This window comes from Lichenostomus cassidix, chromosome 1Aa, assembly GCF_008360975.1.
Source record: "Lichenostomus cassidix isolate B80296 chromosome 1Aa, HeHo_3.0, whole genome shotgun sequence".
In the NCBI taxonomy this organism is placed as follows: Eukaryota; Metazoa; Chordata; class Aves; order Passeriformes; family Meliphagidae; genus Lichenostomus; species Lichenostomus cassidix.
This window is the reverse complement of record NC_139480.1, coordinates 43,976,023-43,991,090: the sequence shown is the minus strand read 5'-3', so window position 1 is coordinate 43,991,090 and position 15,068 is coordinate 43,976,023. Positions and strand designations below refer to the sequence as shown.

Genomic DNA, 15,068 nt, shown 5'->3' with positions numbered 1-15,068 from the left:
AGGCTTATATGCATAAGCAGATAAACAACAGTTTTCTGGAAGCTACAGAACAGATAGTAGTCTAAAAGACTAGCACAAGGATCACAAAATCTTTCTGAAACTACCTAAACATTAGAAAATAATAAATATTTTATTAGCTTTGTAACAGGTAAGCTCCCCAACACAGTTTGAAAAGCATTATAATACGCAGGTTAACAGAACTTTTCCACCCTGATGAATCAACATGCTCAAGCTAACACAACTGAAATACAATCTTTGATTATTAATACAAAGACTTGAAATCTTTAACAGCTCTTTTCTGAAACAGAAACGCAACAGATTTTGTTTCCTTGAGGGGAAGCCAATTCTATACTAAACTAAATCAGAAAAATTAGAGGACTGTACAGAAGTTAATATCTTTGATATTAAAAAAAAATACACACTTAATTGTAAACTAAATTTCAGTCAAAATATTTTTTCTGTATATGAGCCTGTCAACTGTATTCATTTACCTGTCTGCAGAATTCATTATATCTGGATTTTTCATTAAGTACTCTCTAAGAGGTCCTTTTTTAGGCATAGCTTTTTTTGTTGGTCTCCTCAAAGATGATGTCTTCGGTTTCTTTGAAGTTGAGGTAAAAAAAATCTTGCATGAAAATCTTAAATTTACTTCAAATACTTGTTTATACCTACATTATCAATTACTTGAGTTATAGAGCAGTTTGGCTTATGTAGGAACAGCACACGAAAAAAAAAGTAAATTCTGGAACTGGTTGTCAAAATAAGACTGCAGAACAAATACTTAAAAATTCCAGAAAGTTTCACAATTTTTCTGGAAAGTACATGTCATGCACTTGACACAAAGAAGCCAGCCAGGTCCCAAAATATTTTCTTTCATATACCAGTGTTTTCATTGCAGAAATAATGATTGCTCTTTTCCTATCATTATAAATAGTAAAACTTTGCAATGCAAAAACTGAGACAGAAAAACCCTTTTCCTATCTCAGATGCTACCAGTTTTACAATACTACTAGAGGATTATGAGGGAGAAAACTCTTTCTCAAAAATAATACAAACCCATTAAAGCTATTTGTATCTTCCAGTAAAAGTAAAAATTTATTTTAAATTAATTCTCAACAAAAAGCCTTTATTGTACAATTAGAATATCTGCACCATGAGCAATTACTTGTGAAAAAGTGTAAGCAGGCATTGTACAAAAAGGCCTGAGCTGCTGTCCTTTTCTGAATGTGATGGTACCCAAGGCATTTCCTATTACCACCATGTTATTGTAAAGGTAATGAGGAAAGGCAAGTTCCCACTGATTTTGGAATGCATTATTCTGACTCATCTCAAATTCTCACAATTATTGGTCTTTCAGACAAATCCCATGTCAACTTTTCCTCCGGGTTCCAGGAGTGCAGAGGTCAGCTGAGGACTAGAGTTTTTATTCCAAACTTTAGCAGCTCTGGATGTCTCTAGCTGAGGTTTTTATGAGACAATTTTTAATTTTTTTTGTTTGTTTTTATGGTATTGCTACCCAGTAAAAACACACAACTCCTTTAAAATAAAACTCACTTTCTGAGCCTGTCTGTAAGATTTTGCTTGTATTGCAATTCCATCAGAACCGAAGAAGTTCTCATCCCTCCTGATAAAAAAAATTATTAAAATCATCATCATCATAATCATCATGTTAAACTCCTTACATAGTAAAAGGTTATCTTTGAGAAATTATACAGCACATGCAATTCCTATTTCATTTGCAGTTTTAAATTCAGAAGATTTTCTTTTCTTCATCGTCTTCAGAAAACAGGAAGTGCTAAATTTCAACGTTTATTGTAGATATCTGAATTTATAAGTAATAACTATATCACCTTCCTAATGCCTAGTAGAAAAAAACAGTTTGCTTCATTACCCAAATGATAGTATAGAATTCTGCAAAGAATCTCTTCATGTCCTATTATTTTGGTCTCTTGTAACCAAAATTCTTGTTCCCTAAAATATATAACTCATTTTCATTCATTATTTTCCTTTCATACTTTAGAAATAGTGGTTGCTGTTTTTAAAAATGGGATCTTTTTAGGTAAGTGTCTATAATTTGGCACCACTTATCTTTTCCCCATAGAATTTCTTCTGACACCATGGCAGGCCCTGATCAGTTTGCTTTTGATTTAATCCAACATACCTTCCTAAGTTATGCCTCTGCCTCATAATAATAAGGCAAATTGCCACATACTATGTCTCCATGTATATTCAGGTCACAATACAGTATTTACTGCAGGATATAATCCTCTGTGTTCATGGAACTTCTGCAGACTGGGAGTGGTGGAAATTACTCCTGATGGGTCTTCTACCAGGTAAAACTTACAGTTCCTTCTGTAACTGTGACTCTCATGAGCCTAGGCAGTTTTCACTACCACTACAATAGAGATTTACCTCGTCAAGTAAAACTCCACACTTTCTGCCCACTCCAGAACACATTGAAACTTCTCTTCATTCAGGACTTTTTGCAGAAGTTGAACAAAGAACTCAAGGAAACGTGATTGCCCCTTGAATTTAAGCACTGCAATAAAGTAACAAATAACACAGGTGTTTATGTTGTAATAGGATTCTGAATTCAGCTGCAAATAAATTTTAAATATTAATATTTTATATACTTATAATTGGTCGCATTCACTTCTAAATGTGTTTATATTGAGAACTTTTTATAAGCTATGTTTCACTTGATTTTGTATATCTGAGAAACAAATTAAGATAACATTTCCAAGAGTTTATGCCAAGCAAGAAAGAGCTAGCTTTACTGGCAACTTTCTGAAGTAAAGAAGCCTTTACAATTAAAACAAGCACCAGTTATCCTACCTTCTTGATAAGCACGCTCTGATGTCCAACATGAAATTACAGGGTAGAGGAACAAAGGATATTCCTGTCCTGTAAGCTTTAATGCAGGACCTACATCAATAACCAAATGAAATCCATTATGAAAAGCAATGAGAATATACAACAGAAACTCCACCTGGAACTGTAACTGAAGATTTAAAAAATCCTTCCCTAGGACAGAGTTTGCTTTTAAATCTCTCACTGTCACCCAGAGAGAAACTCAAATGCTTGCTCTTTTCTTCTAATGTAAGTAGCTGTACAAGTTAAGCAAGAGCTTAGAGATGTGGCTGATGAACTTCCAGTTACTAGACTAATAAGGAGGATGTCTGGAGTTCATCAGAGGTCTAACAAAGATCCATTAAAATCATATGTGGAGGGGAATGTGCAGAAAGGACCTGTCAAAAATGTATTTAAGGCTATAAAGCATGAAATGATCACACAATACTACTATTTACTAGTGCTTAACTCTGCATTCACACTCTGCATATGGATAGTGTAAGTAGGTAGTGGATTTTTTTTCTTAACATAAATATTTACATTAATATATGTATAGAACTTTATTTTTATTCTGATACAAATATATTTTATATAGCTATAGGTGTAAATAATGTATATAATTTCATAGATATAAATAGTATACAGAATATATAGGAAAATAACTTGGATTCAAGGTTCTGGCAGTTAAACACAACTGCATTACCAGGTGATCAGCACCAAAGCAGTTACATGTGCTACTTGTTACTTTTCCTTAATAAAGAAACACGACCTACAAATTTTGTGCTTGGGCAAGTCCTGTGGTTGAAAAACATCAATGCAGTGAATCCCTGAAAAAAGCAAGATTAAAAATGTACTCTGGAACCAGCTGTAATAGTGGATCGATAGCTACAACCTCCACTGAGAGAAGTCAGTTTAAGTCTGTTGAATGTAAATAATGTCCAGCTAAACACAACCACCAGTGGGAAAAGCAGACTTTTTAAAATTTTCTTTTTAGGACACCCTTTCTTACTACTTTCTCATATTTGATAAGTTCAAAAATACATTGCTCCAAATAAGCATTTTCACAAAGAAAAATATGTCCCAATAATTTTTAAATGGGAAAAGATTTGATATTTCAGAATTTAAATTGAACTGTGTGTGAAACAATTTGGTTTTCTCTTATTTTGAGAAAAGCAATTCAGCTCTTGCTTTGGCTGATTCACCATGGAAGATATGAGAATTAAAAGTATTTCTTCAGGAAATGTTTTTTATAAATAAACCATAAAAAAACTCCATAGAAAAAGGTAAGAAGTGTTTCAACAGTACACCCACCTTGTTCTGTCAGTTTGAGGAGACTTGATTCAAGATTACTCAGATTTTCTGCTGCTTTTGCCACTGCAGCTAAATGGGATGCCCTTGAGGAATGGTTCTGAAACATCAAATACTTTGTTATGGAAGCTTAGCTTTAACTTAATTAAAACCAGCATGTCAATAGTGGAATTTAGCTTAGATCCCAAATCTTCTAAATCTGTATCTTATCATTTCATCAATATTGTATTATTTTTCTTTTCTGATGAAATAAAAATTATGTTCATGATTTTTTTAGCACAGCATATTTTGTCAAGCATGGGGACTCCTCATCTCTGGAGGTGTTCAAGACCAGGCTGGACAGAGCACTGAGCAACCTGGTCTAGTGGAAGGTGTTCCTGCCCAAGGCTGGGGGTTGGAGCTACATGATCTTTAAGGTCCCTTCCAACCCAAACCATTCTATGATTCCAGAATAAAAAAATTTAAAACTCTAGTCTTCAAAATAATAGAACACTGAATTTACAGAAAAGAAAAAGTAAAAACCAGAGCAACCACTTTTACCTCTTTGCCGGGGTGTGTTGCTTCAGTTTTCACATCTCCTGACGGGCTGAGTGAAACTGTTGGTGAGATCAACAATTTTTTCCCATAGTTAATGATAATTACTGCAAGTTCATACTCTTTCCATGAATGTAGTACCTATTAAAGAATCATCTGTTATATATTTTTTGGTTTACATAACATGTACTATTTCATTACCGTCTACTTATAATCGTCAAAATGCATTGATATTAAAAATAGAATTGAATTACTCAATACACAATTTTCTTTTAATAAAGAAGTCCAGGACTGTAGACAGGTAAAATAATTGGAATTGCAGATATGTTATCTATGAGCTCTACTTCTGCTTAGCCTGTCCCTCAGAGAATAGAAAGATTTACCCAGAAGTATCTATTGCTGTGATTGACACTCTCCCTGTTCTCAGGCAGTACTGCTATCAAAGAACATAGCGGGTAACTAAATGATCCTCATTTACCTCTCTGGTATCAAGTACACATTTTAAAATCCCAACTGTATTAGTGAAAGGAGTGGTGAAATTTGTTTTTAAATTATGAGATTTATAAATTAACAGTGTAGCAAATGTTTTTGGACGGCTTTATCTTCTTTAGATAGAGCTCTAAAAGCCCAAGTGCTTCTACTGTGTGCAAGCTAACTTCACATTAGCATCTTTGCCTTTGTGATACTAAGTGTACAGATTACCTTAGGATAAATACAGCATATATTCTGACTTTAAGTCAAAAGAAAACCATATACCATGGTTTAATGAGAATCATTTGCAATTCAGTCATTCTCCCTGCTATTCTGTATGCTATCCTTTTGAAATGCTATCTCTAAGGAGGAAAAAATCAGCAATATAAGTGGTAGTCATTTGGCTGAATCTAACAATGAAGGAACACTTAATTAAGGTTTCAAGGTTCCTAATAGGCTTTATTGGCCCTGACAGCATTCACCTCTGACTCCTGTGGGGCCAGGAGCCCCCTCTCAGCTCAAGTCTAAGCCTACAGTCCCTGCTGGCTCCTGTATGGCAGGAATGCTGGTCTCCAGCTTGGTCCAAGCCATGCATAGGTGCAGCAATGGATCCACCAGACTGGACACCTGGCCCATGGACCAACTTCTGAGCTTGACTTCAGACTGTTCCCATCACGATGGAGCAGCCTGCTGAGCTGTCTGACTCCAGCCACCTCACCAGACCTTATCCTGACCTGTGGACTTACCTACCTCCTCACCACAAACTGACCTGAAAATCTGGATGCTTGGCTGACCCTGACTACCAGGTGCTGCTGTGCCAGCCATGGCACTGCTCTTGGCTCCTGGCCTCATAGCCATGCTGCCCTTGCAGAGCATTTTTAGGCTTATCTGATACCAACCTGGTCTTGTGAGCTGAGCACAGAAATTCAGCTCCTGTAAGGACTGAAGTGAGGAATCACCAACATGGGGGAATCCCTCAAATCATTAGCCACAGCTCAGGTTCAGTATGAGCTCTCAGTTGAGGTGTACTCAAAGGTAGAAGAAAGCTGACTTTTTCAGTATCACACATTTATGACAGCGAGTAATTTAACTGTAGCATGTCTCTATACCTGAGGAAAATATCCAGTACCATATTTCTCCTTATCTCACTAAATAGATTGAGTATCTGCATCATAAATGTCATCTACAGAGATATATTATGGTTGAAAGTCAAGGTGTTTTTATTTCTGCCAGCATGCAAGAGTAAACAGTATAAAGTCTCTTGTATCTAATCAGTGACTAAAACAGACACGTTAATCTGATTAAAACTACAAATATAGCTTATTCGCAATAAATAAACTTTAAAACTTATATATTACATGTATGTCTTATTGAAAATAGTGCTACCTTAAATGTAAAAATACACACAATGATATAAAATGTAGATTTGATGGCATGGACTAATAGCAACTATTTTCTGAACAAATAAATACTAAAAAGTCAAAACATCATTATTATATAAAATGCACTGATTGAAAGATACTAATAAATATTTTTATGCCTTTACTATTTAAGAGTGCTGATTCTCTAAGATATCATTCTGATGGCCAACTTACTAAATCTCTTTTCTCTAAGCGGCAAGAGCTTAATCTCAAATCAAGCTGTAAGTACAACATACACACAATACCTTTGCTGTATGAAATGAAGTACAAGCTATCATATGCTGAATACTCTCATAACATCCTGCCTGTGTCCTTTGCAAAGTAGCACTTGGAATTTCTTGGAGGATAGCCAAGCATTTAATGAGGATCTGCAAACACAAGGGTTAAAACAAAGTTTGGAGTCTGGAGCTTACTTACAAGCTTGTACCTCTGTATAGCTTATTGTATTTGATGGTGAACTTTAAAAATACTTTGAAATATAATGAATAGGATAAAACACTAGGTCTACAAATGCCAATAATAAAATTTCCATTTGATTTAGCAGTGTCAAGATTTCAACCACAGCCCTATGGAATAAATGACATGTTCACATAAAATCTCAGATACTAAATTATAGATGCATGATGGATATTTTTGCTGATTTAATTAACATGAAATCCATGAATGCTTAATTCAGCCAGATTACATAATCCTACTGGAGGATTGCTTAAAAATATATTGAGATGTTCAGAATTGCAAAGATTTGTAAAATTTCAAAGAAAAATATTTCCAGTGTGCTGCAAAAATAAAATAATTACAGGGAAAAATTTTGCATGTTTCTACTGTATGCTTGCTGAATGTAAAAAACAGATCTGCTGCTTCAGAAATGGCAGGGAAGGATTTGGGTACTCTGTTTTCAAAGAGAAAGTGCTTGCTTCTGGAAAGCAGCACATGCCTGAAAACTAAAGACTGCATTACCAAAACATTTAATAGCTTTCGTTTCTTTGAGAAGAAAACAAAACGGCATACAGAGCAAACATTCCAAATTAATTAAAAAAACCCAAAAACCACAAAAACTGATATGTGTCCTCAAAACTGACACCTGCAAATAACATTCAAGTAGAAGTTATGTTGTAGATTCTGCTACAGTTTAAAATATCAACAGTCACCCAGAAGAAACAATCAACATTCTACTGTTACTTCACCATATCTGAAGCAGAATGTGTGCAGCTTACACTGAATATATATGCACTGGGGACACATAAAACTATAAAAGGCTTTTCTTTTAAGAAAACAAGTCCAAACCTAGATATTTATCCCTCCAACTGCACTGTCTATTATAACTTTAATTTGAATCACTATAACTGCAGGACTTGAGAGATGCTTTGTCTTAAAATGCTCGCACCTGAACTACTGGCACCACAAAAATCTTGTGATAAATAAGTGGAGCGAGGAGGCCATAGCATTGCACAACAGACTGCAGGGAGTAACTTGCATTGTTCAACCAGTTGCTGAGCTCAATTGCCACAGCCATTCTTTCACATTCTGCTAGTCTAGCAACCTGTAAAAGAAAAATGCATTTTGATTTAAATATGCATTCTGCTGTTTCAAATCATTCAAGAGCAGAAGAAGACAAATGCTATTGCAGTTTCAAATGCAGGATAAGCAGCAAGTAAGATAAAAGTTTAAAAATGAATTTACATTGGCACCTCTTACCAGTATATTAAATAACACATCATTCCTGATTCTAAAGGAAACAATTACTCTTGATTTAATTGTGCCCTCTGAGTTTGCTCATATAATTTACAACTGGAGGCTGATTAATAACATCAGACTATGTGGAGTGGAAATTTCCCATGCTATCCTCTCAGAGTAGGTAAGGGAAGGCTAATTCCTTCCTTTCCCTTCAACTTATCTGCTGCAGTCCTGGCAAGTGCAAGTTGATCTAGTAAGGTCACTGACTAATCAACTGCTCACATTTTTTACAAGTACTTCAGCAAAGAAAGAAATAGAATAGGAATGCAATAGTACAGGATGTAAAGTTTGACTATCCAAATAAAAAAGAAAGGGGTTTTTTTGTTCATTAACATGCCATTATATTATTTAAGAGTCTGAAATAAAATATTAGTACACTAAAACCACAAAACCCTATTAGAAGTTAAATATTAATTAAAATATATCTATTGAATAGTAGGACAAAAAAACAATTATTATACTTCTTTCTTAAATTACAGTCTACCACCACCAAAGTCAAGGAAAACCGTTCCTCGGTAGGAATCAGTTGGCTTTGGACTAGGCAATAGCAGATTCAGAAACCATCATTCCTGCAGGATGTAAATAACCAACAGGTTCTGAAATACTTCAGAAAGAAAGACCACATAACCCTAAGAAAATGGAGTATTTCGTAAATAGGATTAGTTGATTGCAACACATATCTTGCAATGATGAAATAAAGCTGATGAAAAAATAAAATCAAATCCAGTGTACTATTTTAAGTCCCACATACCTGCTCCTTATAAAATATTTGATTGGAACAGATGGAATCACAGAAGAGTGCTCCTTCTATGACATTAATGTCAGAGATAGCAAATATATTCCTCAAAAAGAGGTGCAAGGTAATAGGAGAAGTCTGAGATACAGTTTCAAAGCGTAACCTACAAAATACAAAGCAAAAGAACAGTAAAGGAAGGTTAATTATGATTCAGATCTCACATGCCTAAAACTGCATTATAATAAAATGAAGTCATTTGTTTAAAAATCATGGACAAAAATAATTACTATAGCTTCTTCTGGAAATAAGATTTACATATAAAACTGAAAAAAATGGTTAAAATTTCTAAATTTAAAAAAAAAAAACGCTTCTTCTGACATTGCCATCCACCTTCTACTATTGTAAAACAACTTTTCCTTATTTATACCATCCAATCCAGTGAAATTAACTTTGAACTGTCTTTGAAAACTTGGGATGCTACAGCTTATTTATTTTCAGTTTCCTTTTACACATTATTCTTCTGTATTCTGACAATGATAAATGCAGTTGTGAAGTCCATTACTAAGCATTACTAACAGACTCCTTTTCAGCACTTATGTCTCATATTACAAGTCTCAATAGAATCTCTTTTCTTTTTGCCTGCTTTTCTGTCAAGATGTTTTATGGTTGTTTTTCTTTTCTTCCCTGGGGAGAGAGGGGCATTTGTACTTGCTGTACTTTTTTATATTTTTGTTACAGGAAAAATCCCATGATTTTGAAGTACAAGAAATAAATTCCTTCTTCTCTTCGATTGTATTTCCTGAAAGAGACTGAAACTTGAGAAGGAAGATCAAATAGACACATTCACACACTTGACATTACCAGGATATCACCAACAGGGCTCCTGGCTGGAAACAGAGGTTTCCTTTCCTTTAGGCTCCCTCTACTGTCCCTTTAGCAAGTCCAATTTCTTTGTAAGGTGGAAATGGAAGTATTCTGACAAAGCTTAGAGGAAATCCCCCTAACAACTATTTCTTGAAACAAAGATCTTTATTTCTTCTTTAAGTCTTGAAACGTTCAAGAACTCTTAATGCACATGCAATAAAGTTGCTTCTTTTCATTATGGTTTCAAGACTAAGCCAGTCTGTCAAACTTTAACAGAGATACTGTGAAACTTTTCTGTACCTCCTCCACAAGTTTGCCAAAACTTTCCTAATGAAAGAATTAGTCTAAAAAGAATTACACAAAGGTGTTGTTGATGATTTGTATTCAGTTGTAATGGATGTTCATTTACTATCAAATCATTAATAGCTGACTTACATTTAAAACTGTTTTTCTTATAATATTTCATGTCTATTATTTCATTGAAATTTCTTTTATCTGGGAATAAATTAAGTTTTGACATATTTCTGAATCTGAGTCTACTAAATTTCAGTAAATGTAACCACAAAATTTCTAGCTGGCTATGAAAAACTTATAATATTATGGTTGAACATTTGAATTTTTTTCATAAAAGAATGAATTTTAAATACCTCTAAAGCCCTATAGCATAACCAAACATTTCTGGCATGTTATATAGCCACCCCAAAACAAAATTAGTAAGCATTTACCTTTTTTGGTTGGTGTTCTTGACAAAATTTTCACAATTTCTGAGATCTATTGCTCCCTTAATTGCAAAGTCAAGAACCCAGTGCATATTATACATTTTGCACGTGAGAATACATCATACAAAACTATTACAACCTTAAAAATGTTTCCCAATTATCTTAAGAAAACAGCCATTATAAAGAATTAGGTGTGTCAATGTTAGTAGTTCCATAAATAACAAAAATCCTCTGCTAATTATAAACCACTCTATTTTTATAATACATTTCACAACGTTTTTTTCAGAACATTTTTCATATCACTAGCCTGAACAAAATTCCACAGCTTGGAACTCTTCTAAATAAAATGTGCATATCCATAATTAGACAATAATTATACATAATTCATTAATTTATTTTAATTTTTTTTCAACAATTACCTTTTTTCAGAGATAATCAAATTACTACTTGCAGAAATAACAGCTACATTAGGAGGCGGTGGAGAAGAATTTGAAACAAAGTAATCCCACATTGGTGAAAATGCTGCTCTGGCTAATCTAAAGTTGCCAGTCTGATAGGCTACCTAAAAAACAAACAGACAGCGAGTTGAAAATTCATCAACTAACCAAGCCTGATACAATCACAAGACAAAGAAGGTTTCAAAACTCCCCACAACATGCAAACTTACAATTTCTCTATGAATATTCTGACATATTTGAATAAAATACATGTAGCAACAACGTGATTCTACTAGTATTAGTGTGGCTCAGATTTAGCATCAGAGAAAGCAAAAGAGTCCCTTGACTGTTGACCAATGTTCTAACAGCCCTGTATGGAATACTTTACAGGCACTGTGCTGCAGTTTTTGAAGGCATATAAATTCATCTAGGTTCATTTCACTTTTGCTAATACTTTAGAATGCCCTTCTGCTCTGAATATTGGGATGTAAGCCAAATAAGTAGGCCTAATTTCATGTAGATACCTCCTAACAATGGAATATTTTAGAAAAGCTTTAAGAAAACTGTCCCCCATGATCTATCTATAGGGCTAGACAATTTCAGTTTCCTCTATGTCACAATCTGTTTTAAATATCCTTTAGTAAGAACACAGAAAATTATGACGAAGAGCTGACAACCTTTGTGGTCTCTAACAAGATATTACAAAACTATTTTCAATATGAAAATGGTTGGCTTTGATACCTGGTAAGTTCAAAAATATTTTTAATTTCATAATGACTAATAAGATAATTTCTAGTACTTGGTCTCAATTAAAAAAAAAATGAAAAAACAAGTTATAAAAAAAAAAAAAAAGAAGTTAAATGCAGACTCAAAAACAGAGACAGGTAAAAAAAAACAGGTGAGAGAGTCCTTTCTACTTAACCTGACATTTCCAATAATTTTGAACTAAGAATCAACTTACCTAGACATACTGTTCTTTATGTCAAAATTGTGATTTGTGCTTACTAAGCTTTTGGCAAGAAAGTCTCAAGTTGTCACCAGATGCACTTTTAAAACTAAAGTAATCACAACCAAATTAAAGTATGTGTTCATTATCACCCTCTAACCCTACCTGAGTTAGATATGCTCGAACAGTAGTGGCAGAAAGGGGTGGATAGGCAAGGATTGGCTTTGTCATTTGCCCAACGGCATCACCAATAAGTTTTCCATCTGAAGAATATGCTGCGACGGCAAACACGTATTTCTCATTGGCATCTAAGCCATGTACTTCTAAGAGCATTTTCCCATCTGCTGGTATCTACCAATAAAAATATTTTTCCAGTTACACCTGCTGCACATATCAAAAACAAATCTCAAATCCTAAACTTTTACTGTTGAACAAACTATTTAATGGTCTTGGACACAATCAAAGTACAACCTGGGTTAACAGCATGCCATGTACTAGATTCTTGTACTACAGTCTTGAAAACTATGACAAAACAATGAAATGATAGGTGAAAAAAAGCATCCGTTTTCTCTGGAATGCTGATGTGCATTCAGAGCACATTACCTAAGAGGACAGTTAAGTACCAGGACCTGACATTTTTCTGAGATACTTGTGTCCATTTGAACATTCATACAGTGATTGTGCATGCATGCAGATACTGAGCTGAAACATTCTGTCCCTGGGCTATGCATCCAGAAAAAGACCATATTGCTCTCGTTCGTATGTGCCACCCTCTTGTACCAGATACAGGCAGAGATACCTGGTCCTTTCAGCACCATTAACAGCGGTTCAGAGTTTGTGAAGCAAACAACATGCTTTCAAGATCTTCATTTTTTCTTCAAGTAATTGTGTACCTGCACTTTAACACCATGGCTCACTCTTAAAATGATTTTCCACCTTCCCTTCTGTAACCAGGATGACTTACACAGGGAAGATTTGAAGACTTCAAGGGTCTTGAAACAAGAAAGGAGTGCCAGTGATGAAAGGACAACATGAGAATTGAGATCATCATAACATAGCATCAACACAATGCTCTTACTCAAACACAGTCTGGCCTCCCTACGGAAACCTCTGAACAACAGAAATCCCTTCAAATGGTGGGGCTGACTCCTGAACCAGCAGACCAGAAATTAGTGTACAGCAGTCTGCAGCATCCCTTTATGGTAAGCTGATAGATTGTTCAATCGCCAAGAACTCTAATCCTTTTTCTTGGAGTCAGCAGATACAGACTTTGTCTGAAGATGAGCATTTTGCAAAAGCATATCCTAAAGCAAACAGAAGTTCCATTGCTGAGGCATATGGTTAACCTCAGGTCTGTGTCTCCAGTGCCTGTCAGACCTAAGACAGGCTGTGGCTTGGATAGACTGCAGCAAATTCATAGCACAAAACAGCTGGCAGTGGAGTGAAAGTCACCAGTCAAACAAGTAATTCACCTGGCACAGGATGGTATATTGAAATTAATTCACTGAACATCACAGGAAGTTCATTTTCTGGATTTGATGATCAGAGTATGAGGAATAACATCAAAGCCTCTACTGCCAGTACCTACACACACCTTCTCTTTTGATATGCTTTCCTTTAAGGGGAGGAGCCAAGGGAACAGATACAAAGGGGAAGATTCCCTCTCCATCACCAGAGATAAGTCTATCAGTGTTAGTATAGAGCTTGCTTAAAAAGCCAGGAAAGCTTGAAACATCAGCCAAAAGAGGTTGTGATCATTCTTCTGTCACAAGGCACAACAGAGACCTGCTCTGCAAAGAACAGAACTCTTAATGAAGATTTCCAGATATAGAAATGATCACAGAGGTGATCAATGAGGTGTTGGACTACAGAAAAATCTGAAGAGGACATGCTGAAGCTTTCTGGCTCCTTTCTTAAATCACAAAATGCACAGCCTTTGGATGGTTCATTGCTGTAATTTAGGAGGACAATGCAATAGCAGGTGTAAGTGAATGAAAAAAAGAACTTTGTCAGACTGTGCGGAAACATCAGAATGTGATCCAAACACAAATAAAACCCAACCAAAAATGCAAAACCAAAACCAAACCAACAAACAAAAATCAAATAAATTAAATGTCAAATTGTAATGAATAAATAATGTCAGAGTACCAACACAGTCAGCATGATCAATCAGAAGTAATTAAAGATATGTGGGATGATTCACCATACATGTTCACAGCATGAAAGGGAAAAAGCATTAGCCTAGAAGTAAACCCTGTCTGAATATGAAGGTTATAGAAGAGAGTTATATTATCATGCTGCCAGAACGAAGTAAGGCAATGTCTTGTTTAGAAGGAATAGCTGATAGAAGTTACACAATTAAGAAAAATAATGATTTTTTATCTGTTTAGAATTCTTCTTTTTTTGAATTCCTGGAAAGAGTAGTGTCTGGAGTACACTCTAAAAATACTTCATATACTTTCTTTTATTTTTGCATTTCTTCTACACTCAAAAAACCATAGTTATAGAGACAGATATGTTTAACTTGAAGCTATTGAATAATTTAATTTATTATTCAAAAAAAATTCCTGGAATTTTTTTTGGTGTAAAGATAGAAGAGTTTGTCAAAGGCTTAGCCAGTTACATGATTTTAAAAATATGTCAGATAGAGATCTAGAGTTGGATGTTATCAGAGGAAGAGAGAATGACCTAAACAAGTTTTACCTCTGTCTTACCTGTTCTCCTGAATTTTGAAGTTTATTGCTATTTAACCTTACTTTTGTATTACTTCCTCCTGCTACACAGCCCAAAATACTGTACCATGAAACCTTTGAAGAAAATGAGAACAAAGTTACTTGATACACAATCATATTTCCAAAGCCTGCCTAATGCAGAATGTAAAGGTTTTGTGAAAACAGTCGCTGCAAAAAAACTCAGCTTATTTATAAAAAAGTGTAGTCTAACTGCACTAAAATCATCAATTAGTTTATTTAGCTGGAGGACTAGATATACCAGAGTGGTAATAAACAGATGACTCTCCACTATCTTATTCCCACCTTGAGTTACCCC

At 34.8% G+C, this 15,068-nt stretch overlaps 1 protein-coding gene across 4 annotated transcripts in view; it reads right to left on the bottom strand.

Moving 5' to 3' along the window:
- Positions 1 to 15,068, bottom strand: part of CFAP54 (cilia and flagella associated protein 54) — a 92,165-nt gene that overhangs the window by 49,035 nt on the left and 28,062 nt on the right. For all 4 annotated transcript variants that reach the window (XM_085046981.1, XM_085046960.1, XM_085046968.1 and 1 more), the window contains exons 22-33: positions 14,735 to 14,827; positions 12,186 to 12,371; positions 11,057 to 11,199; positions 9,070 to 9,217; positions 7,969 to 8,124; positions 6,830 to 6,952; positions 4,699 to 4,833; positions 4,162 to 4,258; positions 2,836 to 2,925; positions 2,413 to 2,539; positions 1,555 to 1,624; positions 492 to 601 (exon numbers count right to left, since the gene is read on the bottom strand). In XM_085046981.1, the coding sequence (XP_084903107.1) occupies positions 492 to 601; positions 1,555 to 1,624; positions 2,413 to 2,539; positions 2,836 to 2,925; positions 4,162 to 4,258; positions 4,699 to 4,833; positions 6,830 to 6,952; positions 7,969 to 8,124; positions 9,070 to 9,217; positions 11,057 to 11,199; positions 12,186 to 12,371; positions 14,735 to 14,827 (1,478 nt within the window). The remainder of the gene's footprint in view (positions 1 to 491; positions 602 to 1,554; positions 1,625 to 2,412; positions 2,540 to 2,835; positions 2,926 to 4,161; positions 4,259 to 4,698; positions 4,834 to 6,829; positions 6,953 to 7,968; positions 8,125 to 9,069; positions 9,218 to 11,056; positions 11,200 to 12,185; positions 12,372 to 14,734; positions 14,828 to 15,068) is intronic.